The sequence below is a fragment of the Camelus ferus genome, chromosome 10 (genome assembly GCF_009834535.1).
Source record: "Camelus ferus isolate YT-003-E chromosome 10, BCGSAC_Cfer_1.0, whole genome shotgun sequence".
Lineage (NCBI taxonomy): Eukaryota > Metazoa > Chordata > Mammalia > Artiodactyla > Camelidae > Camelus > Camelus ferus.
In genome coordinates, this window is record NC_045705.1 from 27,646,567 (window position 1) to 27,674,228 (window position 27,662).

General features: G+C 36.0%; 1 protein-coding gene across 2 annotated transcripts; it reads left to right on the forward strand.

Annotated features, from left to right (window-relative positions):
• The first annotated feature begins 661 nt into the window (after positions 1-661).
• Positions 662-27,140, forward strand: API5 (apoptosis inhibitor 5). 2 transcript variants are annotated; one of them, XM_032488492.1, is made up of 14 exons: positions 662-879; positions 7,110-7,271; positions 8,213-8,306; positions 8,836-8,901; positions 9,420-9,571; positions 10,581-10,787; positions 11,483-11,587; positions 12,718-12,807; positions 15,570-15,751; positions 17,034-17,127; positions 17,956-18,012; positions 20,792-20,868; positions 21,399-21,535; positions 25,024-27,140. In XM_032488492.1, the coding sequence occupies exons 1-14, from the start codon at positions 811-813 to the stop codon at positions 25,104-25,106; spliced, it is 1,575 nt and encodes a 524-aa protein (XP_032344383.1). In that variant the 5' UTR covers positions 662-810; the 3' UTR covers positions 25,107-27,140. The 2 variants fall into 2 exon arrangements, with proteins under 2 accessions (XP_032344383.1, XP_032344382.1); XM_032488491.1 differs by having other exon boundaries at positions 663-879; positions 25,029-27,140.
• Positions 27,141-27,662: the final 522 nt, after the last annotated feature.

Genomic DNA, 27,662 nt, shown 5'->3' on the forward strand with positions numbered 1-27,662 from the left:
TGGGGTAGAAATAAGAGGAGATTTACCCACCCCCAAAAAAAATTTTGTATCTTAGAGACCCTTACCAGTAAGTATATATGGTTTCATTTATTTATTACCCTCTTGGGTATTAGACTGTCAGGTGGCCCTAACTCCACTCTGGCAGGAAGCAAATATAAACTTTTCCAGCAAGCCAAATTTCACTCCTAGACTCGTTTAGCTTGGTGGACATAGATTTTCTTTTAATGACACCTGAGTGTTTTGCTCAAAACAATCAAACAAACAAACAAAAAAAAACCCCAAAGTAAAAAGTAACAAAAACAACACTGGATCCATTGCTACAGATGTGTTACCTCTCTTGAGTCAGTAGGAAATAGTTTATGACTTCCCATACAGCTTGCACTCTCAGTCATCATTCTGTTTTTCTCCCTATGAAATCACTTTTCTGGTGAGATCTTTTAAGATCAGAAACGCAGTCATCTTTGTATTTTCCTCCAGCCGGCACCAAAAACTCCTAGACAGGCACACACAATCCTTCCCAAAAAAGGTATGAGCTAATTTAACCGTCCTGGCCGCTTTTTGCACCTCCCAGCGCCAGAGGGCGATAAAACCCCAGGTTGTGCATTGGCGGTCAATGCAGGCCGCTCCTGACGCGCACGTCTTTACGTAGACGTTGGGGGCGGAGCCGTGCTGTGCGCGGTGACTGGCGGCGGCCCTGGCGGCAGCTGGAGGCGTAATAGTGCGGGTCGCAGGCTTGGAGAACTTCAGAGGCGGCGGTGGCGCCGGCGACGACGAGGACAGCAGGAGCGGGCCCTGGGCTTTTCGCTCACCATGCCGACCGTGGAGGAGCTTTACCGCAACTATGGCATCTTAGCCGATGCCACGGAGCAAGTGGGCCAAGTGAGTACCCCAGCGGCCTGCAGGGCCGGGCGCTCCGCGGCCTCTCGAAAGCGGTCCCCGGGCCCGGCGGGGACTGCTGCTTCGCCCTCCCGCGGGCTCCCGGCCGCCCCTGCTGTTTTGTAGGGGTGGGCCCCTCTCCGGGCGTGCAGGCCCCGGCTTCACCAGGGAGAGCGCAGTCCGCGGGTTCCAGGCTCCTCTGCGTCCCTCAGTCAGCTTTTCTCACCGTGGCGTTTCCCAAGTCAGACTCTTCACAGCCCCCTGTTCATTCTCTTCTCGAGCCTTGCTCTCCGGATTTCACTGAAGTCTTTCTCCTTCTTTTCGGTGGCGCTCAGTCCCTCGGAAGATGAAAGTTCTTGAGAGGTCAAAAATGTCTTTCTCGAGGCGAAAATCTGCAGTTAATTTAGGAAGAGTGCTTGGGAGACGGAAGTTTGTGAAAAATGAAGAAAGGCTCTTTCGTCCAGACTTTAATGAGGACTTACGGTTTCATTATTCAGTATGTTTCTTGAACAGCTACCATGGGCCGGGCGCTGTGCCGGGCGCTGGTGGTAAAAGATAGACCTGTGCTCTCCCGTAAAGTGTCTTTAGTGAGGGAAACTAGTGATAAAAACCAGTAAGATACACAACCCCCCCCCCCCCAGTGAAGAGTGTCATGAAGAAAATAAAACAGGGCCATGCGGGAGGTTGGTGGGGGGTGGAGTGCAGCTTTAAATAGAGTTGTCTGGCAAGAGTTCTCTGGTGTTTGCCCAGAAACACAGTTTCAGCTGTGTTGAATTGGCCATACGAGCCGAGCCGTTGTGAGTTTCAAGTACTGAAGTCCATTGAACTGGAGGAGTTGATAACTGGTTGTGTGTGTGTTTTCTTGGGGAAAGAACCAGGCTCTCCCTGAGGTTCATTGTTGTTAGAAGTCCCATGCCAGATCTTTTCAGTGTTTGGAACTTGGTGTGATTCTTCTGCTTACTCACCCCGTGGTGTAGGAAGTAGGAGATCCTAGAGTCTAAGAACATTAGCAAAGCTGTGGCTGGACCCCTCCCAGCCCCTTGTCTGGATGTGTGTAATTCAGGTAGAACCTCTCTGAGCCCAACAAAAATAATTGTTTTTTGATGTTGGGACCTTATTTTAGCTTAATCTAGAATTGCAAATATTACTAGTTTTAAGTATCAGATGATTTCCTTCCCTACATATTTCCATTTCAGTAGGAAATTTTGACATCATCAATGAGAAATAGATACTGACAGTCTGTTGTAGATGTACATAGGGTGTGTGTTAGATCGGCTGTGAAGGAGACATTTTCTGCCCATTAAGGCAGCGTGGGGAAAACTTACGGTCACTCAGTTTGATTTTGTTATTGTTGTCCTTGTTCCTTGAGAGAACTACCAGTGAAAATATTTTCATTCATTGTGACCTAGTGGGTATATATACCATGAATAATTGAGAGTTGCTCACATTTTCCTCTTATGTCATCTTTAATTATAAATATCAGTTTAGACTGAGAGTAATCCCTCAAGACGCCAAAAGTGTTTCTCAAGGCAAAAAGTCTACTTTTAATTTAGGTAGAGTGCTTAGGAGACACAGGTTTGTGAAAAACAGGGGTGGGGGGTCCCTTTCCTGTAGACTTCAATGAAGACCCATGATTTCATTTATTCAGTATATTTTTTTGTGCCTACCACGTACCAGACACTGTGCTGCGCTGTAAAATTTTAGCACAATTCCATTTAGATGATGGGAGATCAGTACCTTCCTGAACCTGTAATGACAACTGTCAAGCAACTAAATAAGATAAAAAGACCTCTGCATAATGAAGTGTCATGATTTGCTCAGCTTCAAACTGAATTCTGGGAGAACTGAAGCAAAACTAAACAGTAATGCCATCTAATTCTACTTTATCTACTTTATCGTATAATACTTCTTCCCTTTTAGAGGAAAATCCTTAAATACCCACCAAAAACAGGTGTAGTCAAGAGACTGCTGGTGAATTTTAATTAAAAGCAAGAGCCAACTTAATGGAAGGGATGCCATTCATTTTTTTAAGGAGAGAAAAGATGTTTACGTTTTTATGTATAGTGTACATAGTGTATGTAAAATCAGATTTTTTCATGTTACTTTATAAGATTTACAGCCAAGACTTTAAATCTCATGGCAGGTACCTATCTGGACACTTCTGACACCATTTTTGACTTTCTTAGTGTAGAACTTTCTTCTGACTTTTATTTTGATTTTCACTCTTTTTAAAGTGGTGAGTACCACAGTTGCTCATGTAGCTGCCACTGAGGGGAGTGCCCTCTCCACGACTGTCAGGACTCCTTTCAGAGTGTGCTCTCTGAATGTATCAGGAATACACAAGTCCTCTGAGGGTGTATCAGCTACTTTGCCTCAAATAGATCAGATCTTTCTCTTTTGGAACCTCCCTAGCACTGTTTTCATTTATAGTACCTTGAGTTTGTATTTTATTTCGTGTGAGGGCTTTTCATATTCCTTTACTAAATTGTGGATACTTGAGTTTAAGGGTTAAATCCTTTTTTGTGTGTGTTTCTCTCCTTGCACTGTACCCTGCCCTCCAGTAGACATTTGAAGAAATATATTCAAAGAAGGAGCAGATATATACACTAGATATATGTGCACAAAACCCTTGTTTTCCAGGATGATTTATTATGAAGAAGAGAACTTTATACACATACATACTCACACATATTTAAACCATGAGTGTGTATTTTACAATAAACAAACTGCAGGTGATAAATTCTAAGCGAAGCATTATTTAGTACCTCAAAACCCCCCAGTCCCTCTGTCATCTTTCCTCTTGTAGCTCCCATGTTCCACCTACTTGCTCAGCCTCCCATTCCACCCCCCCTCCCCGCCTCTGCTACTCCCTAGTCAAGTCTCCTCCCTCTTCTGTGTGTTCTTTTACCTTCCTAAACCCCTTTTCCACTGTGCCTGCCCAGAGCTCCCAATAGGCCATCATAAACAAGCTCTGACCCACCGTTAACTTAAATTTTGTCTCAGATTTTTATGAATGTGCTTAATTTTAAAATACAGATACTTAATTTTAGATTATGTAGCCAAAAAAATTTTTAGTTAAAAAATACATGAAACACTTGTTAAGGCATTTTGGCAGTACAGCTGACCTCAAGTTAGATCAATATAATGCCTGAACTCTGATTTCTCCTGTGTGCTCTTACACAGGGGTTAACTGGCTCTCCAGGGTGGAAGAGTGTAAGCTTTACTGACTTATATTTCATGAAATTGCATTCTTTTAGTACCTTTTTTGATATGCTTAAGCTAAAATCACAGACCAACCAAGTTCACAATCCCTCAAAAATATGTGAAAGTATTAACAGTTTACTTTAGTGTTAAACACAAACTATGTTTATTAATTGAGTTAGAGGAAAAAAGTAATATAGCTTAGTTTATCCATTTTCCTTTTATGTCATACTTGAGAAATTCGTTGAAACTATATTCTTTCTTCTCTAAGGTGATGCTTTATTTCATAGAGACTGCATCCTGGACCCAAATGTGGCTCCACCTGGCGTCACTGACCACTTATGCATATGTATCAGTTGTGATCTGACAATCATAATTACAAGATTTTTCTTTTCGAATGTGTCTGCTGAATGTGGGTCAAATTGTAACTGTCTTTTTACTTGAAAATATCTTAGGGATTTCTTTAGAGTTTGCTGTTTTAATGAGAGATTAAAATCACACATAAATACAGTTTTAGAAATGGATTAAAAGTAGTTACAATTAAAGCTTCTTACTAAGATCAGTAATTTATTTATCCAGCTAAAATACACAGCTGTGTTGGAAGAGGAAAAATACAAAGTGCTTTGTAGTATTTGAAATATTTTATTGTTGTTAACACTGCTGCCTGTCACTAAATCACTGTTGATTGCTGGAAATACCACTTACATCTTATTTCCTACTTTGAAAAGCAGAAGTAGTAACTACTTGAGTGAGATCCTGTAAGAAAGCCTTGTCCCTATACTATGGTTAAAAGACAAATAATTCAAACAGCTGGCAAGGAAGAATATCATTTTACTTTGCATTTCATAAAGGGGAATTAGTTGAAGTCTATTAGTAATGTCTGAAATTATTTGATAAAACTGATGCCTGTTAATGGTAAGAACTTTGATTTCTAGTTTGAATATGTTAAAATGTCTTAACTTTCCAAGGATCTTGCTGTGTTTAGGATACTACATCCCAATTTATATGCCAATGTGGAACCTCTATTTAGGACTCAAATTTTTCTTTTGATAGTCCTAGATTTGGTAAGCTTTTCTTTCCTCCTTTGTTAATTAAGATCTCAGGACACTACTTTGAAAGACTCCAATTAAGCTTAGCATTAAGCACAGATCTTGACTTAAGGGCCTGTCAGAACAATGTTCAGGTCCTGAATCTGCTACTTAACTAGCAGTGTGGTTCTGGACAAATTATTTCACTTCTCTGAGCCTTGGTTTTCTCATCTGAAAAATAGGGATAGTAGTAGCACCTAACTCAGGATTATTGTGAGGCATGTACACGAGGCATTCCTCAGTCCCTTGTAGGCTTTCAATAAATGTTGCTAATGATTCCTTTTTATTCTATTCCAGATTTTTTTTTCTTGGGGGTGGGGTGGGTTGTTTCAAGCAGGGGTTCTTCATTTAATTTTAGACAATGAATTTTAGACAATTTAAAGGGCTTTACAAGTGAAGCTTGAAGTTGAATTAAAGGAAATTGGATTGTGATACTTTGCAAAAAGTAAGAATGTTAGACTGCCATGAAACAAGCCACAGAAATGTAAAGGGGTAGAGAAGCCAGCTGTGATTTTTTGAACTTTTGCACTAAAAAGTGTACTTTTGAAAATATACTTTTAAAGTACAGTATTCAGGAGTGAATATACTAAAGACTGATTTTGTGTCTGCATTTCATGAAAAAGCTAACCTTATTCACAGAAGTTTGTTATTTAGGGATTGGTGTTAGTGTTTAAGATAATAGAAGAAGTTGTCGTTAATCAGTTTGATGGAACTTGTTTATTAGAACTAATTTTTAGAATATGTGTTTTTTAGACAGGTTGGCAGTTTATGAACTTTTAAAGTAATACAGTAATTATGCAGAGTATATTAAAATCTGTACCTTTTAAAGATCTAATTATGACCATAGCCTTTTCATACATGGCGTACTTTTTTCTGATTATTTTTAAAAAGAAATGTCCTTAGTTGAGATCCCACTGGACCTAAATAACTTCCCATCCTGCTTTATTTTTTTCACTTAACATAGCTTTGCAATGACTCCTTTCCTGAACGATGCTAAATTTTGGTGATTCTGTAATCCATTGGATGTAGATTAGCCATCCCTTCTTAATGGCATCAAGTAAGCTCACATATGAAGCATTTAGACCATTGCCTTATACAAAGTAAATACTACGCTGTATACATATTTGGTATCATATTAAATTTAAGGTTTTCTGGTAGTTTAAAGTTTAATCCCTATGTCCAAACAGAAGATTTATCTATAGTCTCGCTGTTTATTACTTTGTTTGCCAGCTTGATCATTGTCATTTAATGAAAGGACTGGTTTGGAGGCAAGTGTTTAAGGGGGATTGGGAACTTGATGTTAACACTTTATGTTGTAAGTATCTGAGGGACAGCACTTCTGAAATTCTTTCCAAAAGGAAACAAATGAGCTTTGAATGTATTATTCCAATGAAAAGTTAACTGTGTGACATTAGAATCTGTCTTAATCCAAATTGGCTAGCTACATAGAATGAATTACCATTGTCATATCCTAAAATAAAAATGAGGCAAAATAAAGCTACCTTCCTGGTATTGCTTAATTTCAGGAATGTGTTCTCTCCGCCTTCTGCAAGGTGCTAATTGGAAACAGATAATATATTTAAGTAAATGTTAACACAATTCTTTGAGAATTCCATGATATTCATCACAATGTTTTTAAACATGGGTACATACAATCACAATTCTAGGGTCAGTAGTCACTAGAATGAAGAAGTGTTGGTCCATAACAAATTTATTTGCGTTTTCCACTTAAAATTAGAGTCATTCTTCTCTCTCCCAACTCACATATAATAAAGGGGTGGGGAGCACATGGTAGGACGGTAGATGACAAATTTAAGCAGTAAAAATAAGCCCTATTTCTTAGCTTATATAAATTTTTGCTAATTTAAAGCAGTCTCAAAGAAGTTTGTTTAGCTTCCCATCCTTCAAAATTGTGTTTCTTTTCTGCTTTATTCTTTGTTTCAGCATAAAGATGCCTATCAAGTGATATTGGATGGTGTCAAAGGTGGTACCAAGGAAAAAAGATTAGCAGCTCAGTTTATTCCGAAATTCTTTAAGCATTTTCCAGAATTGGCTGATTCTGCTATCAATGCACAGTTAGACCTCTGTGAGGATGAAGATGTATCAGTAAGTGTATGGTTGATACTTTTCAACAAGTTTTCAGATGTTGCTCTTGACATTTTCAGTCATTTTCTGCGTGTAGCTAATATAACTGAAGTACCAGTTATATCAGTGCTCAATAAAATACGCGGTCTGGCCTGGTGTGACACTATACTGAGGCTTACATCTGCGTGAGAAAATGTATTAGCTCTTTCGCCACCTTTCAACTGTGAAAAATGCATAGAATTACGTAATACTTTGTTTTGCTTATTTGGTGTCCACTGTTAAAAACAGTTGTGGCTCACATCTTTTTCATAGATTGTTACACATTGTGCATATGAAATTAGACTAGTGTTAATTTAGTGAATTTATGCTTGCTTGGATATTTAAAATAGTTTTGTGGCATAAAGTATAGTTTCAACCCTAAATATTTTGCATAGCAGAAAGATAACTGACCTGTGTAATAATTGTATGTGATTACTACAATAAAAAGAAAATTTTTCCTTGAAACAGAATTAACCATTAGCATTTCTGGCTGCTGATACAGGTTCCTAAAAATTTCCAGCTGTTAGCTCCTAGCTTTTCAAATAAAATTAGTGAATCACTAACATTTCATGCGTCATTTGCTAGATTTAACTCCTTTGAATTTTTATGTTAAACTAGATAAGCCAAGGCCATGTTTTTGGAATTAAGTGCACAGAATGTATTCACAAATGTATTAAGTAGCCAATACTGAAAATTCTAAAGTACACAGTGACTAGGTATGGCTTTGCCATTCTTGAGGGATACTGTATTATGTGCCCCAAAGGTAGTAAAAACACAGTAGTTGTATGTAATCAGTATATAAACTGTTGTTTATAATCTCAATCTGTCTACTCCAGGCAGATAATAATAGTATTTAAAGGTTGAGGTGGTTGTTTTTATTTATGATAGTATTTAGTTAATTTTTTATTTGAAATTATATTCAGATCCGACGGCAAGCAATTAAAGAGCTGCCTCAATTTGCCACTGGAGAAAATCTTCCCCGAGTGGCAGATATACTAACCCAACTCTTGCAGACAGGTAAGAAATTTTATTATTACCCTTTTACCTAAATATAACTTCTCTCTGAAATAGTGACTCTTTTTTAGCTTGCTTTTTTTTTTTTTTTAACCTGAAGGTGCTACCTCTGATAGAAATTTATTTTTTTCATTCAATAGTTTGAAGCTTAATGACTTATGATTATCTAATTCTTGGTCTTGTTTTGAATTCTGTTTATAAAGGTATAATGACTGGATTCTGTGGGGAATTTTGATGCATCATGATTTGTCTAATTCCCACCTGCACTTCCACACACCCCTATTTCCACACCCCCAGCCATTTCCTGTCGTTTCTTAATTGTACTACCTTAACATAAGAACTTTCCAGGTATTCCAGATCAGATTCTCTACCCCTACAAGGAAGGTGTATTTTCTTGGTACTTGAGAGAAATGCTTAGTTATGTGTCCCCTCTCAGTGTAATCTGTGAGAAACTATGTTGAGTTTTAAGTTTGAAAATGAAGCAGATATTTTTCATATATTTTATGTATTGTACCACTTTTTCTCTATCCAGATGACTCTGCAGAATTTAATTTAGTGAACAACGCCCTATTAAGTATATTTAAGATGGATGCAAAAGGTAAGGGAACTTCTTGTTCTGAACTGTGTTTGATGTCCTAAAAAATTGGAGAGTTTGACAATACTCAACAAGGACAAAGTCTGGGATTCACTCAGAGAACTATTTCCTAAAAATTCTAAGTGTTCTTTAAAAAAAAAAAAAGCTGCTTAGCTCAAAATGTTTGTGACTCAAAAAACCAGCAGAAAAAGTTGCAAAAATAGATCAAATCCCTTAGAAATCTGTTGGAAAAACTCCCTTTGCCACATTAAAGAAATTCTTCTGAAATACCTGGGTTTATTTATTAGTAGTAATGATAAAAAAAGGAAAGTCATGCTCAAGCTGATTCTGAATCCATGAACAGAGCATATGATCACTCTGGGTTGGGTCTATAGAAATTTCAAACTAGTTTAACCAGTATCAGTGATATTCAGGATGTTTGTTAAATCACTTGAAAAGAAATACTACAACTCAAATTAACTGGAAAAATTTCATTACTATATAGAATTGACTTGCTTACATGCAACTGTTTTGTTTTGCAGGGACTTTAGGTGGCTTGTTCAGCCAAATACTTCAAGGAGAGGACATTGTTAGAGAAAGGGCAATCAAATTTCTTTCTACAAAACTTAAGACTTTACCAGATGAAGTCTTAACAAAGGAAGTAGAGGAACTTATACTAACTGAATCCAAAAAGGTAAGCTTCAGTTGTCATTTAGTAGAACTTCTCTAATGCACAAGAACATATTTGAAATTATCAGTATTTGTCAGTGCTGTATGTAGCTTGTGTATAAAATTACACATCCCATTACAACCACCATAGAACTCCAAGCTTTTCTTATATTGTATTTTGCACTTTGGTCACTTGTCATGATGAATCAATGTGTTAATTTAAAGGGTTTGATCATACATAAATCCTTTGCGGTGTTATACTCAAAATTTATACATTCATCAGGTCTCTGAACAAATCATTTCCTTTAGGAAATTTTACCTAGTTCCCACCTTTCTCTCTAATTTTAAGATGTTCCCATATTATGCTGGGTCATTTCAAAATGAAAAATGAAATCACATTAAAATTACCTAGTTTTTGCACTATATATGCCTCAGCTGGTAGTCTGGTAGGGTATGTCATGATTGCTTGTTCCTTGGTCAGTGAACAGAAAGGCTTAGACCCACCTATATGGAGCACTTAAAATTTGCATAGTCTCCTATTTTGTGTACGATTACCATATTGATGTGAATGAGGCTGCTTTTAAATGTAGGGAACTGAATCCGATTTGACAGTTTACTGCAGAATTTTTCTCTCTTTTTTTTTTTTTTTTTTTTTTGCTATCAACCCCTGAAGAGCCATTTTAGACATTTTTTTCCTTTGCCACTCTCCCATGAAATTTTAATACTGCAGATACACTGTGTGTCTGTTTACGTACTGTATGTATATCTGTGCATTATACATTAAAAAAGAATAAAATTTTCCAAGACCCAAATTTTGTTCTCTTGGAAACAATATAGCACACCACTGAGAATGCATGGCTTATTCTGAAGCTAAATTGACTGACGCGAGAAGTTGTCCTCTCTTTAGTATTTCAGAAACGTTAGCAGCAAACTGACTTTTATGAAATAAATTTGCTATGCTGTTTCAACACTGATCTTTCTTTACCCTTCAAGTGATAAAGATACTAAGAACTGTTCTGATTGTCTCTTTCCAGGTTCTAGAAGATGTGACTGGAGAAGAATTTGTCCTGTTCATGAAGATACTTTCTGGGTTAAAAAGCTTACAGACAGTGAGTGGAAGACAGCAACTTGTAGAGTTGGTGGCTGAGCAGGCTGACCTGGAACAAACCTTCAATCCCTCGGATCCTGACTGTGTGGACAGGCTCTTACAGTGCACTCGGCAGGCAGTTCCCCTATTCTCTGTGAGCTCTTTGTTTTATATAGCTGCTGTTTTGATTGCTCTGTTAGTTTATATTTCTATGGATATACACTTGAGCATTCTCCTCAGATCTTTGCATAAAAATATTAACGCAGTGAAGCAATTACTTACTTTCTGGAGGCCTAGGTGAAGAACCCAAAGCAGCAAGAAATTTCCCTATATAATCTTGCTTAGAGATTTTTTAAAGTCTTGAGAATTTTGCATCATACTTTATAATTTGGCCAAGTTTTTAAAATACTTGGTTTAGAAATTTAACTTTTCTTCTTAAATTGATTGCTGTTGTAGATGAATATGCCCTTTATCTCTGGCTTTGTGCTTCCTCTGGCCATGAATATTCTGGGGTGTGCATAGCAAAGTTTGAAAAACACAATGTAAAGGAATTATCCTTTTGGGAAAATGTACAGTCTAAAATTCAACGCTGAAGTTTCCCCCAAAATTTGACGTGAGAATAAAGGAAGAGTTCAAAGATGTATAAAAGTCCCTATGCTCCAGATTACTTTGCAACAAAGTATATATTGTCTTTTGAGGTTATTTCTGGGGTGCGCACTGTACTGTATTGTAGCCATAGTACTTGGTGCTTTGCTACTCAGCATTTGTGGATGACATCGTACTGTTATATTTGAGAGAATATATACATACATATTTTTTGACAATTCAATACTCTTTGGATTTTTGCAGAAAAACGTGCATTCCACAAGGTTTGTGACTTACTTCTGTGAGCAAGTTCTCCCTAACCTTGGTTCCTTGACTACCCCAGTGGAGGGTCTTGATATACAGTTGGAGGTAAGAGAAAATTTCTGCTTTTAGCACTGAAAAAGCAGTCTCATATTTTGACATAAATGTAAACCACTAACTTCGATCTGATTTCTAAGAGGTTAAAGGCCTAGTGGTGGCTAGCTAGTAACCTGTCCACGGATTAGTTATAGGAACGCTTTATGGATGCAGTGAGAGTTTGCTACAGTTAAAACGCTGCTTAGTTTTCATTGTGGTCAGGCGCGGCCTTTGTAGCCTTACTACTTTAAAATACAGTGTTCAGTCATGACCATTCCTGTCTCTGTAACTGATAGAGCCAGACTTAAACTGATTAACACAAAATATCCTTTATCCTTTCTCCAATACAGTTGACTACTCTCTCTCTCTCCTTTGTATCTCAACTGTAATGTATGTATACATTTTTTTATAGCATATGTAATATTTTACATTTATCCCCCTACATTTAACCTTATTCCTCTCTGAATCCCCAGAATCTAAGGCAGAGCCTTATTCTGAAAAGCACTTTAATAATGATTGTTGAATTGAACTGAAATATGGAAATGCATGTGCCATTTCCCTCATAGGTCTTTGGGATAGAGTCTCACTGTGCACTGACACTATAGTTTGCTTCACATGTCCTGGGTTGGCTTATCAGCCTGGGATTGAGTGTTGGAGAGATGACCGTCAAGAATAGTGACAGTTACCAGTACTTGAGTTAGGATCCAGAGACTAAGTTCAATAGCAGAGGAGGCCCATCTTAAATGCTAGTAATTCTTAGCTGTTAAGAGTTCTTGCTTGTTGTCCCTTCATTGTACATTATTAACCTGCAGCAGAAAGTGTCATGTGTATTCTTTTCCTTACTTAGTCTCACAGATGCATTGAGAGTCATGAGATCTGGGTTTTAGGGTCTGCCCTGACACTCAAATACATTGTGCCTTTGCCGAGTCACATCGTCTCTCTGACTTTGTCTCCTCAACAGTATAATATAGGGCTGCATCTCTAGTTCAGACATTATGATTCTGTAAAAGTATAACTGAAAAATAAGCAGTCTTAAATAGTTATCTAGAATCAGTCTTATTTCACAGCCCTTGCTCATTCCAAAAGAAAAAAAGAAAAAAAAGAAAAAAAGAATGTTAATAACAGTGAATTGTGTGTTTTAGGTATTGAAACTGTTGGCCGAGATGAGTTCATTTTGCGGTGACATGGAAAAGCTAGAAACAAATTTAAGGAAACTGTTTGATAAGTTATTGGTAAGAACTTTTTTCTTTCATTATGGCATAGTCAGTGTAGATTTACAGAGTCTTAATACTATAGTATTAATTTCTAGATTATGGAGAACCAGCTTTTGAAGTGATTAGATAATAATTCTAGCAAGTGGTATTAGCTGCTCAGGCCACATATTGTCTGCTTTTAAAAAAAAAAGTCTGTTTTAATCTGTTGGCATTTCTTCTATTGATGCTTTAGGTAAAATACAATACAAGGTGTAAATAGTAAGTCTTTCTGCTGTTTCTTTATCAAAACATTTTTAATGTTTGCTCCAGATCACCACTGAGTTTGCTGCCCAAGGACAAAAAGCTTATAGCAACCTGGAAATAAAGTCATAATAAGTCATGATTGTGGAGAAAATAGGCCATCTGATGAACTCATTGTCAGCTTTACCAAGTGATTTTCTTGTTGGATGTGAACAGTTCTATATAACTGACACAGTGATAAGCATTCAGCCCATACCTTGAATTGAGTCATCCAGCTCTGGTGCTCTTCCAGACTTAGAGCACCTTCTGAGGCATTACAACACTGATCCAGTGCTTTTGGTAGTACTTTGAATGCAAAGCAAGTCACTACTTAAACAGCACGGACCAATGTTCAGGAAAGACTTTTGGAGTTAGCATAATGTAGTAGTTATGAGCATCAACTCCCCCACCTTTTTTTTTCCAGTTTCATTGAGAAATAATTGACATATGTCAATGTGTAAGTTTAAGGTTTACAGCATGTGGTTTGATTTACATGTATTGTGAAATACCACAGTAGGTTTAGCCAACATCCATCTAACAATAAAATGAAAAAATTTTTCTCCTTGTGATAAAAACTCTGAGGATTTACTCTCTTAATTTTCCTATATATCCTACAACAGTGTTAGCTATATAATTTTGTACATTACATCCCTAGTACTTATAACTGGAAGTTTGTACCTTTGACCACTTTCCTCCAGTTCCCGCTCCCACACCCTCCACCTCTGGTAACCACAAGTCTGATCTCCTTTTCTATGATTCTAGGTGTGTGTGTATTTAAAGATTTCACACCTAAGTGAGATCATACAGTATTTGTCTTTCTCTTACTTATTTCACTTGGTATAATGCCTTCAAGGTCTATCCATGTTGTTGCAAATGGTAATACTTCCTTTTTATGGCTGAATAGTATTCCATTGTGTATACCACAACTTCTTTATCTCTTCATCAGTGGACACTTATGTTGTTTCTATGTCTTGGATATTATAAATAATGCTGCTGTGAACATGAGGGTGCGTACAGATACCTTTTCAACTTAGTATTTTCATTTCTTTTGAATATATTCTTAGAAGTGGAATTGCTGGATCATATGGTGGTTCTATTTTTAATTTTTTGAGGATCCTCCATACTGTTTTTCATAGCAGCTGTACCAATTTACAGTCCCAGTCCCACCAACAGCACATAGAGGTTTCCTTTTCTCCACATCCATGACAGCATTTGTTATCTCTTATCTTTTTGATGATGGCCATTCTAACAAGTATGAACTGATATCTCATTGTGGTTTTAACTTGCATTTCCCTAATGACTAGTGATGTTGAGCATCTTTTCATATATCTATTGGCCTTTCATATATCTTCTTTGGAGAAATGTCTGTTCTGGTGTTTTGCTCGTTTTGATTAGGTTATTTGTGTTTGAGGGTTTTTTTTTGTCTTGTTTTTATTTTGCTTTTGACTTATATGTATATTTATATATTTTGGATATTAACCTCTTATCAGATACATGATTTGCAAATTTTTTCCCCATTTCACAGGTTGTCTTTTCACTTTGGTCTGTGTAATCTTTTTAGTTTGTAGTCCCCACTTTTTTTTTTTGGTAAAAAATTTTTTTTTTCCAAGTAACCCTCTTGTTTTTTATTTTGTGGCTTGATTTAGCTGTCATATCCAAAAATTCATAAATTCATTACAGTGACCCATGTCAAGGAGATTTATTCCTGTGTTTTCTTCTAGGAGTTTCATGGTTTCGAGGTTTTACATTTAAATCTTTAATCCATTTTGAATTAATTTTTGTGAGTGGTGTGAGATATGGGTCCAGTTTCATTCTTTTGCATGTGCATATCCAGTTATCCCAGTACCATTTATTGAAGAGACTTATCTTCTTTCCATTGAGTGTTCTTGGCTCCTTTGTCAAGTATTAGTTGACCATGTGTGCTTGGGTTTATTTCTGGGCTCTTGATTCTTCTATGCCATTGGTCTGTCTGTCTGTTTTTATGCCAGTACAATACTGTTTTGATGATATACTGTAACTTTATAATATAGCTTGAAATCAAGAAGTGTGATGCCTCTTGCTTTGTTCTTCTTTCTCAGATTTTCTTTGGCTTTTTGGGATCTTTGGCTTTTTGTGGTTCCATATAAATTTTAGGAGTATTTTTTCTAGGACCATCAAACCTAGATTGAGTCGTAACTTTTTAGCTTCCTAGCTTTTTCACCCTGGGAAAGTTACCTGGGCTCTCAGAACCTCAGTTCCTTCATCTGCCTAGTGCCTAATAAATGCTAGTCACTTTCATTGTCAGTAGTAGTAGCAGCAGATATACTATAGTTAATACGGAGAGTTGACAGGCTGGGTCATTGATCCTATATATAAAAGAGGTAGCTTTCCTAAATTTCTGATCTTAGTGGTTTTTAATGCTTCATGTCTTTAAAAAGCATGCCCTATAATTACTTGAGTGCATGTTTATAACTAGAGTGTCTAGAGCAGATTGCATACATCTCTGTATTTTCATCTCTTAGGAGTACATGCCTCTCCCTCCAGAAGAAGCAGAAAATGGAGAGAATGCTGGTAATGAAGAGCCTAAGCTGCAGTTCAGTTACGTGGAATGTTTGTTGTACAGCTTTCACCAGTTGGGCCGAAAACTTCCAGATTTTTTAACAGCCAAATTGAATGCAGAAAAGCTCAAAGATTTCAAAATCAGGTGATGTATGATTGAAGTGGCCCAATCCTTGACAAAGGTGAAGGCTATTTTGAAGCTCTGGGTTTTGTTTTCACTTTACAAGAGCTTTCTCCCTGCCTTGTCTTGCCCCAGTGCAAAAAAATCCACAAAACAGGGATTTATATAAACATACAGCTGTCGTGGTATAGCAAATCTGTGGTAGAAAATGACCTTTGTCAAAAATGGACTCTGGCTCTTCCCACTTGCTCTATGATCTTGAGCAGGTTTCCTAACCTCTATTATTCCCCGAATTTTCCTTAGCTATTAAATTTATTGATAATAGTACCTGCTTTATAGAGTTGTAAGAATTAAATGAGACAATGGATGAAAAGCTTTAAGCACAATGCCTGGCACATAGTACTCAGTAAACTGTAGCTGCTATTAATATCTTACAGTGTTATTACTATCTTATAGTGCTGCTGGAGGAGTAGAGAAATTGATACAAGTAGTTTTCATGAAGATACTTCATTGAATCATTCCATTAACAAATTCACATCTAAGTTTTAAGATGCTTGGCCACTGTATCATCTGTTAACTGTCTTCTATGCTTTGGCAAGGCAGAGGTTTAATACTTGGTGAAAATTTGACCAGAAGCAGGCATTTTAGGAAATTACTCTAAAAATGAATAAAAAACAATGATTCCAGGTTGTTAAGCAGAATTCCTAGACATCAGCAGGATGGAGTTATGGTACCACCTTTCTTCACATATTACCTGGGAACAAATATGAAAAAGAGATTACTCAGGACCCTTTGCAGTTGATACGAGTTTATAATAAATTTTTAAATCTACAATTTTGTTTTATTTTTAAGCTGGACCCTGAGGTACAAATGGTTCACTGTCCCTCGTTAGCAGATAAACACACAGAGATTGTGACTTGTCTATGTCACTTGACCTTCATTTGGCCAGTAGAAGAGTAGAACCCAGGCCACCTGACTCTAGTCCATGGCCCCTGGTTGTTTCTAATTTAGACACATGCCTAACAGGTTAACATAACAAGCTTCCTTACAACAGTACTAGAAATGTTTCCCTTGCCAGGTTGACTGAATTTATTCCAATTTTTGATAAAGAAAAACTGCTTTTATTTTTCTTATTTGTGTATCGCTTGTGATCATACACTGATTATTAAAAGAACCCCCCCATATTTACTTTTTATTGATAAAGATCATTTAGCTATAATAGAATATTCTTTGAATTTAAAAACAAAGTTGAAGTATAAAAACAAAGTTGAAGTGATGGTTTGTTAACAATTACTTCTTCATTTAGGCTGCAGTACTTTGCACGGGGCCTGCAGGTTTATATCAGACAACTTCGCTTGGCTCTCCAGGGTAAAACGGGTGAGGCTTTAAAAACAGACGAGGTAAGAATATTAGGTTACATCTTGTAAGGAAATTTTTATAATAGCCACCATTTATTACAAATTCAAACTGAATTCATATATTGAAATGTAACATTCGACTTAATTTGAACTGATGATACAAGTCTAAGTTAAAGATATGTTAGAAGCCTGCATATTTAATTACAATGCTAAGTTATATAAGAAACTTTTTTATCTTGAATGTTTCCAATGTTTGTGAACAATGTTTGTTACCAAATTTTGATATACCAGTCTTTCACTAGGGTCTCATTAGCAGCATATTTTGTTTAAATATTTGATTGATGGTTGTGATACTTCTAATTTCACCTTTTTGAAACCCAAATATTAATTTACATTAGGGAAAAAAAAAGATTAAACTGCCAATTCTATACCAAACTATATCTGTGTTTGTGTTGAGATTTTTGATGTTTCCTGATCTCATCTATTTTGATCAATCATCATCCTCGTCCTACTGAAATATTTTTTAAGTTTTCATTATGTCTTCCTGTAACTTAAATTTCTTTTAAAACAATTGCTGTGTGTCCATGACCTGTCCCTTGTCGTTTCTCAAGTAAATTCTCAAGTAAACAGCACTTTAATGTTCTAACCTGTTAATGGAAGATAAAGATTATGTGCTTTCTTTGCCATCTCTGTACTCGCTTTGAGTCGAGACACAGGAATCAGCATTACTTGTAGATACAAACCAAGGAATTCTCTAACTGTAGAAATGATTCTGAAAGAGAAGTAGAATTATTCAAGTTCTATATGGAAATGAAATATACATCATGAAACTTACTGGCATTTTAATATAATTTTGTTGTCCTTTTCTAGAACAAGATTAAAGTTGTTGCATTGAAAATAACAAATAATATCAATGTTTTAATCAAGGTAAGTCTTCCTTTCTTACCCAGTCATCCCAGCTAGATAGAAAGTTAGTGCAGGAGGTTTTCCATGTGTCTTTATGTCTGTAATGGTACTGATTAAGGAGCGATACCATTGCATTCCAGATGTTTGGCCTTTTAAAGCTTTATGCTTTTTATAATAGCAAGTGACATTTCTGTAGCTGTTACAATACAGTGTTTTATTTATTTAAAAGTTACTGCAGAAGATAAGGCAAACAAAGGGAGGCAGGCAGAGTTATTCTGACCCAAAGCATTGGAGCAGATACATTTAGACTCAGAAACTTCACTGACTTAAATTCTGGTGGTCTTAATGCTATGGGGTTCCTTTGAATGCAAAATAAAACCCTTCTCTTACACTAAGAATGGACAGTCCTGTGTGGCACATGAAATGTTTTCCTGTGGTCTTTTCTACTAACTGTCTATAATAAATTGAGAGTTTTCTATACTCTCTATAGTCTATAGGCTAAAGTATATCTTACCATTAAGCCATAAATATCCTTTAGTTATGTTTACTGTCCCAAGTATCTGTTTAGCCTAAACAAAAAACTAATAACCTGAGAGAACTAAAGGAATCATAACAAAGTAGCCATCATTTGATAACCTGTAAGTTAATAGTATTGTTACGAGTTAATAGTATTGTAGCCAGATGGGAGAAAGAAATATTTGTAACCCCTATAGCATAAAGCCTGACGGTAACAAAATCAGGGTTGGTGGTACGTGTTAAAACTTACCTGGTAAAAATCCCATGGAATAATTACTTTTTATCAGAAGAGAAAGGGAGGCTTTTCAGAGAAAACAGTGCAATATTAAGGGATGAGTATCATTGCCAAGGGGAAAAGTGAAAAGGCATTAAAAGCAGAAGAGGTAAGAATACTAATTTTCATCTCAAAGAAAATTTTGTAATTGCCACCACTTATTTCAAATCTTAAATAATAATTTCAAACTGAATTAATATGTTAAATGTGAGATTTGACTTTATTTGAATTGATGACATAAGTCAAACTTGAAGATAGACTATGATGTTAAGAACATTTTAAACTTAGCAAATACTATGACCCACCACATGGAGGTGAGAAAATGTCCTCTTCAGGAAACCATAGTGATTTAAATAAGACTGTAGTAGGAAGTCATGTGGGGAAGAGTGATGAAAAGGTCAGCAACCAATTTTGATTGGATTAAAAATACTAAATATTGGATTGCCAATATTAAATTAAAACATGAAATTGTTATTCAAAAACCATAGAGTTTATAGCATAAACCACAGAGAAGGCCAAATAAGTGTTCACAGGATCTAGTTCCCAGCAGCCCTCCAGGCCTCCCTCCAGCAGGTGACAAGTCAGCAGACACATTTGCTCCAAATCCTCCTGAAGGAAGCTGCTGGCCAGCAGCTCAACTAGGACGTTACAAGACACAATGGTTTAATTTCAAAAATCACAGGAAAATGTAAGCAAATAATATTAAATTGTGAAAAGGTGTGATAAAGAATAGCTTTCTTTTTTCTTAATTTAAAAAATCCCCCAACTTTTTGACAAAGGTACTTGCCAGAAAATCCTGAAATATTTTTTGAATGTGGCATGATCAATTCTTTGTTTTAGGGAAATCACAAGAAAAACTGATGTATTTTGGTCCATCTGTTGCATCTCCTTACAGTTTTTGGTTCCTATCTAACCAGACTCATCTAATTCCAAAATTTACTTTCACTTCTGTTTCAATGTATCCACAAACTATACCCCAGTTTCCCATTGTCACCTGAGATTTAAGATGTTTAAAATTGAAACCTTCCCCTTTCCTCTCCTATGGACACTTTTAGTGGAGGTACTGGAGATTGAACCCAGGACTGACAGTTTCTTAATTAATAACATATATGCTAAATCACTACAGCTAGAAACCTCAAGCATTTTTGCTTCAAAGGAGTTTATATTGGCTAATTCCTTGCATTTATCTGGTACCCTTGACTTAAATTTTATATACTAAGAGGTGATTTTTATTTGTATATTCATTTTAACTGTGAAAGAAACTCAGTTTACTTTTATCACATTTTACTTGTATATAAAAATTAGAGTAAAGCTGATAAGAAATATTAGGTAAAATACCAAGAACAAATATATTTAGGAATTCGTTCCTAAATATATTTTTGAGGATGTAGTTTCGAGGATATTATGAGGTTAGATTATTTCAGTTCTGAATTATTTTAAGGTTTAAATTCAGCAAACATTTGCATTACCATATATTAATAATTTAGTATTTAAATCTTGTGAGTTTTTTCCTTATTAGTAATATGCAGATATTTGCAGGGAAGAAAAAAACATGATTAGCCAGAACTTTAGTTTTGTTCTAACTTTGAACCACTTAAAAATCTGCAGAAGCAAATGAAGATTGCACCATTGTATTTTCCTTAAAGAACGTCAGTGACTGCATCTGTGCAGAAGAAAATACTTGAGGACTTTGTTTATTAAAGTTGATAAATATTGATATTTTGTCTGGTAACTTGAAATGACATTTAGAAAAAACTTAGCTGCAGCTTCTTAGTGATGTGCACAAAATAACATTAATGAGGTAATAGATGTAATTTGTAAACAAAATTGTCCCTGTTTACTTTTCTCTTGCAGTTTTTTTAGGTCATTATTTTAGTCACCAGCACAAAAGCAAGAAGGATAAATTAGTTTCCTCTCCTAAAACTGAGATGTGTCTCCCTGTTTCCCACCCTTAACTACCACTGCCCACACCACCAAATAGATTAGAAATCTCTAATTTTGTCTTTTTAGGATCTCTTCCACATTCCTCCTTCTTACAAGAGCACAGTAACATTATCCTGGAAACCTGTACAGAAGGTTGAACTTGGGTAAGAAACATATTTAAAGGGGATTAAAGTGTTCTAATATTTGACTTATAAATATGAAAAATCTGAATTCAGATATTACATTCCCTGTATAAAATGGTACATTATTAGTTAAATAATTCTTAATAAGATGTTAAAATATGACTATTAGAAACATGCCTTAAGATATAGAGTCGAATCTAGTATTTATAAAATAAACTGATGGAATACAACTGTGGAGTTTTTAGGCTAATTTTTATTCCTGTGGCATAAGTAGACTTTTCTGACAAGTTTTATAAAATAAGTCACTTGTACATAATCTGCGAAGCTACGTATTTCAGATTGTTTTAAAGCCTTGTAAATGGCTCTCTCTGACAGTGTCTGCATTACAAAAGCAGTTAATTTGATGACATTAGAATGTTACTACTTTTTTCTTCTGATGTGACTTTCATCTTTAGGATGTCTTTCGTAACCTGTATGATAAATTATAAATATATTGATAGCCTCTGATATAAAAGAATTTTTTTTTATTGCTGTTCTTCCTCCCATTATAGGCAAAAGAGAGCCAGTGAAGATACAACTTCAGGTTCACCACCCAAGAAATCTTCAGCAGGACCAAAAAGGGATGCCAGGCAGATTTATAATCCTCCTAGTGGGAAATATAGCAGCAATTTGGGCAACTTTAATTATGGTGAGCGTTTCCGTTTGGGTACAAGCAGTATGAGAGACTAGGCAGAATTGTGTTGTGTTTGATTTTGATTACTAATTGAAAAGAGGATCATAGCCCTTTCAGGTGACTCTTTGAGTTAGCTTGGGGAATTTGAATTGTTGGGGGCTTATTCCTTTCTGACCCACCCTTGTGGGCTGACTGAATTGAGCATGTAACACTCACTAAAAACTTAAAAAAGAAAAATATGCCTCTTACATTCAGAGGAGCCAATAGGGGGAAAAATAAAACCAACAAAGGTGGCATGAACCATCCATTCCAGGTTTTCTTTTAGTTTCAAGGCAAGACGTTTGGTACAGTTCCCTCAGGGATGGATATAGCTTCTGGCAGATGTGGTATTAATGATCCTTCTTGGACCTTGTCAGCCTACTGCTTGTCCTCCCATCTTCTGTACTACTTCAAAGGAAAAGTCAGAAGGTGGAGTCAGATGTTAAAGCATCATCTAACAAGGAAGATGTGTCCTGTTGCAGGCTCCTCCGCTGCCCAGAGTGCAGTCCTCCTTTCAGTTTAGCCATTTAGTGCCAGGAGAGCTTCCCACTAGTGCAGTCTCTCCCAGGGCTGTTGAATCAGAAGTGAAGTTTGGCTCATTGGCTTATGTCCTCATAGATCATTTTAAAGAAGAATGGATAAAAATATCACTGACTAAGATTCTTAATCTTAAGAAGACAAAGTTTAATATTAGGAACCAAACATGCTTATGATTGGTCTTGATTACCAATTAGAATTAATTCAACAGTAATTATTCCCCAAAAATTGCACTCTGAAGCATATACTCTCTATAATTGTTTCCAGAGTGAGATGATTGTGACATTAAGCAAATGCCTCCTACAATAGCTAAATTCCTCTAATATCTGAGCAAACAGATTGGAGAAAGGCAGTTTTAGATTGTGAAATAAACCCTTCTACTCCAGTTGGACTCTTTGAGGCAACTTTAGAAAAGATCACTGAACTCTTTAACTTACATGATAATAGGTAAATGTGCATCTTTTAGCCTCTTCTCTTACGTGAAAAATAGGGATAGCATAGAGAGTAAAAACTTCAAAAAAGACTATTTGTGAAGGCATTTTGTAAATGGAAAGGATTTTTTGTTACTTCATTGCACTAAATGTCCTCTGTCACTTGTATGATTTAATGTGGTGCCTGTCAAAATCAGTCTTAAAATCAGTTATTCTCTCAGATACTATCTTCATTTGACTTAAATGAAAGTAATCAAGAGCTATGGCAATACATAGAGAATTGTCTTCATTTTCACTTAGGCAAGTCAGTTACTGAGTTTCCATGAGGATTCAGCCCCGTGAAATTCATTGCCTGCCTGATAGGAAGAATCAGATGATATAATGAATGCACGTGGAAAAGACATGTGAAAAATGCAAAGCTTTAGGCTGTATGTGGGTTGTTTGGTTTGTTTTTTTTAAATTATCAATGTGAAAAAAATGAGTTTTACTCAAGACAAAAATCCTGGAGTCACTTCAGTTGTTCTGTAGTCCTCAGAATAACAAGGGCAGAACAAACATGCCTGTTGATTGTCTTTTGTGTCTGGTGTTAACCATACTTTAATATTCCTATAGAAGTTAACCTTGTCATCGGAATGCTTGTCATAAATTGAGTTACAAAGCATACTAAACTGGGGGGAGGGTATAGCTCACTTGGAGAGCGTGTGCCTTGCATGCATGAGGTCCTGGGTTCAATCCCCAATACCTCCCTCAAAAGGTATAAATAAATAAATAAACCTAATTACCTCCCCCCACCAAAAAAAAAAAAAAAAGCATACTAAACTGATTGTTCCTGTTGGGAAGTAGGAGCAAAATTTCTGCTAGTATTGTTATATTCGGGAGTTGAGACATATTTAGAGTTTTTTCCTTATCCAGGTTTATCACTTTCCTAACCAATGTCTCTGTTGTTTGCTTTATCAAATGGTATTTGTTCCCACAACTTAGTTTGGCTTCCTGGTACATTTTCAATCAAATTATTTGCAAATACATACCCGTGTTTAGTTTTCCTTGGAGAGCAGACTTGAAGGACACAAGCCACAAGTACTAATTCTATATTTTGTGACTTGTGTCCTTCAGCTGTTAACCTTTTTAGGATATAAAAATAAAGTATAATCTTAACGGGAGCAGTGTGAGTAATGTAATCTTGAAACCATTGAAAAGAGCATTAAAGTGCAGAATAGTCCCTTCAGGAGGAAGAAGAAAGAAACTTTGGTTATTATTCCATGTACTGTAAAAATAGCTTCATTAGTTGCAGATCAAAAAGACATAGCCACTATAGAAAAGATAATGACAGCATATAATCCCTGCATACTGTGTGTTTAATATACTTATTAGATATAGCTGAACCATTGAGGGTAACTGAGTTCATATTAAAATTGATTGAAAAACAATTAAAAGGGTAGATTTTAGTAGTTTGTTAATTTATAGGTAATATAATAGCTATGGGGTGTTAATTTGGTAAGTGTGTTGATGTTAACTGAGAAATGAAGGTTTGATAATGAGTATGTTGGGGGAAAATGTGCAGACGTCTTAAACAGTCAAAAATGCAGGATTTACAGCATAAGGAAGTTACTAAATTAAGGTTGCTGTACTCCCTGAATGCACCACAGACATTGCATCTATGAGTAGGAGCATCTTATACACAGACTACCTCTGATTTTCTTAATGTGTTCACTCATGATGGTTTTATTTAAATGCTTTGCATTCCAATCAACTTAGAAAAATGTGTCCTGACATGAGAGGTGACTTTGAATCAGATCCCATTCTGTCACAGACTCATTCTACCATATGACACAAGTGACTTGATTTTTCAGCAAAAGATATGCTTCCTTTACATCAGTAATCCAAATACCATATATATACATAGCACCTTTTAAGCAGCACTCTGAGCAGCTCATACATAGCTGATAAAGCAGTGAGAAAAGCTGTCGGCATTTATATGAATATTATTTTGAAATATGGTGATCAAAACAAATTGCCTATTCATTGCATTTGAAAGGTTCATTCTAGCCTAATTTTTCAGAATTGATCACTGATAGTTTAAGATACTTTACATATATGTTACTGACTTTTGAAGGCCAGTGGCTTTTTTGTTAATTCCATACTCAGTATAGAAATTTTTGTAGCTTCATTAATTATCTTTGGCAGTGATAAGCACCAAAATAAAGAAATAAACAATGTAGTTATAATATTGTCACCTTGAAATACCTTTGTTAATGGAATACATTTAGTTGAGTTCCCTACTATGAATGTATTTGGTACCTTGCCATGTGTGCTTTGGTATATATAGATGCCCTGGCTTTATGTACAGATTGAATCTGTAGATGGACTAGCAGAATACCAGTGCTGCTTATTTATAGAGCCTACTGCTACATTGAGAGCTGCAAGCTACATTTCTTCTCTGTTTGCTGTCCCATGAAGTCCTGAACAAGACCTAAACCCTTGTTCGCTTTTTCGTAGAGCAGAGAGGAGCCTTCAGGGGAAGTAGAGGTGGCCGAGGTTGGGGAGCACGAGGAAATCGTAGTCGGGGAAGACTCTACTGAACAAGACGTCACATTCTTCAGCATTGCCATGAGCTTAATATACTAAAATTGTACTTCTCATTGGATTGCCGGGGATATCCCTTTAAAAAGACTGCTGCCTTCAGCTAAAAATTTAATGTTCTTTATACCTTTGTATGTATGATCTACTTTTGTAACAGACCATGGTTGTGTCCAAGGTAAAAACCACAATGATATTTTTGGATGCTTTGTCCGCAGTCTTGACTTGTTTTTGCAGTATCATTATTCAGACTTCATATTGTGAATCTTTTAAACATCTTGATAATTTGTTATTGAGAGGTATTCAAATCTTAAATGTAATGAAATTCAGTCCGTTTCTGATAACTGGTAAAGTTATCAGTTTTGAAAGGTTACTGACTTTCCTGTCCCCTCTTGTCTTTTTTTTTCCCCTCAACATATGGAGAAGAGTAATGGTCAATCATACATTTTATTTTCATTGTTATTTAATAAAGCTAGGCAGTGGTACAGCATTCCTACATTGTGTCAGAAAAGCAAAATACCGATCAGCTTTCTTAAAATGTGGAAATGACATTACATTTTTAGAAGTAAGTAAGTTCCTTTGCACTGCTTACTTAACTCTTCTCCATATGTGTGACACAAACTTTCAGATATGGGATCTTACTATTTGAAATAGAAATGTGTATGTATAATATACATACATACATAAGCATATATGTATGTGTGTGTGTGTATATATATATATGCATGCTGTGAAACTTGACTACACAACATAAATCATTTTTTAAAATTCCAGGAACGGGTAGTCTTTGACACAGTGATTATCCTTTTGAGGCTGAATCCGTTATTCACTTGTTATCTAGGTTTTCCTCCCGGTAGTGAGGGCTTTTGAGTCAGTTGCACTTACATGATTATTGTTATTTAAAGCTAAAAATAAACAAAGGCTGCATTTTCAAAGATAAATATGGAGATCCCTGTTGGAGAAATACAGAATCTGATGTATATATAGGTTTCTACAGGATGAGATAGAATAATTTAGAATTTGGGGATTTAATAACCAGGGCAGCCCAGGAAAAGTGACTTGGTAACATGGTATACCAATAAATAAGGGATGCTCTCTCAGTTTGCTTTTGCCACTTTCAAGATTTTAACTTCTCAGGTTATTAATCAAAGTTATTGTCTAAGTTAGCCAATAGAATCTTTAGTTAAAACAACAGATGGGGGGTTTGTGGAGTGTTTAATGTCATGGGCATTTTTAGTAGCATAGGCCCTTTGCTCTGCATTTGAATGTTTCATATATTTTTGTTCCACAGTTAATCTTCCCTCCCCAAGTTTGCTATTCAAATCCAATGCCTGAGTGACAGTTTCTAGCAGTTTGACATATTTTTTGAGGAAGAGTTTGTGATTCCAATGCAGGTGTCTTCATTACTGTTACCTCTACATTGGGGGGGAAAAGCAAAACCCCTTGTTAGAATTACTGCACATGTTTATTGAGAAAATATTTTTTAAAGACTAGAATGATACAAGTGAGCAAAAGAAGTTGGTCAGCTTGACTATGGAGTGGTGGCAATAATCTCTAAACATTCCAAAAGACTATGAGCTGAACCTAAGCTCCTTGGAATCTGAACAGACATAGGAACATGGAATTACCATTTGAAAACTGTGACCAGGTAGTCTGGACCTCAGAGGCAGATCAGCCAGTGGCCTAAAGCCATTTCAAGTACAGAAGCTGTATTGGGACTACAGTTATATAAATCTGAACATTAAGTGTAATTTTTCCTCTTGTTCTTTTTAATATTTGTAAACTCAAAGCTGAGCAGAAGTGACTTTACTTTCTCAAGTTTGATATTAAGTTGACTGTGTTCCTTTACCACCTCACTGTTCCCCGTCCCTTTCCTAAGGCAATAGTGCACAACTTGGGTTATTTTTACTTTGAAAATTTGAACGGAAAACTTCATGCCATGGATTTGTTTTTCTTTTGCAAGACACCTGTTTATCACCTTGTTTAAAAGTAAATGTTCCCTTATGCTTTTGAAATAAATTTCCTTTTGTAATTTTGTTTTGTGTCTTATGATTATGATAACTTCAGATTCTTGGATATTCATTAAACATTTATTGATTGCTTTTCACGTGCCAAACAGTATGTTAGACCATGAAAATATAAAGGTGGACAACATACTGCTCTGCTTTCAAGGAGTTCAGTACTACAAGTTATCTTTAACTTTAATCTTTTTAGAAGCTAATACACTTCTGAAAAAGAGATTTGGTTCTTTCTATCAAAGCAAAACATCAGATACCTGCCAAATCATTATGAGATAATTTCCTTCCTCAAGTTAATATGTAAAGCAAGTTAGAACATGTTAAGTTGACTACCAGCCTTTATTAAAGTCTTCCAGAAGTAGCACCAAGGATGGTTAGGAGTGTTCTAAAGCCAAAGTTTAAATGGATCAGAACATGTTACCTAAATTGTTTTGGTGAGCACATCCAGTCCTATGGCTCTAATACCATCTATATGCTGAAGACTGTCAAATTTCTATGTCCATCATTTCTCACCTGGAGTTTCATAATAGCCTCCTAATT

Bases quoted from the DNA above. Each gene is read 5' to 3' on its own strand.
- API5 (XM_032488492.1), top strand. From the start codon at position 811: ATGCCGACCGTGGAGGAGCTTTACCGCAACTATGGCATCTTAGCCGAT. The intron at 8,307-8,835 runs GTAAGAAATTTT...TTCTCTATCCAG, and splicing joins AACCCAACTCTTGCAGACAG to ATGACTCTGCAGAATTTAAT. The intron at 10,788-11,482 runs GTGAGCTCTTTG...GGATTTTTGCAG, and splicing joins AGGCAGTTCCCCTATTCTCT to AAAAACGTGCATTCCACAAG.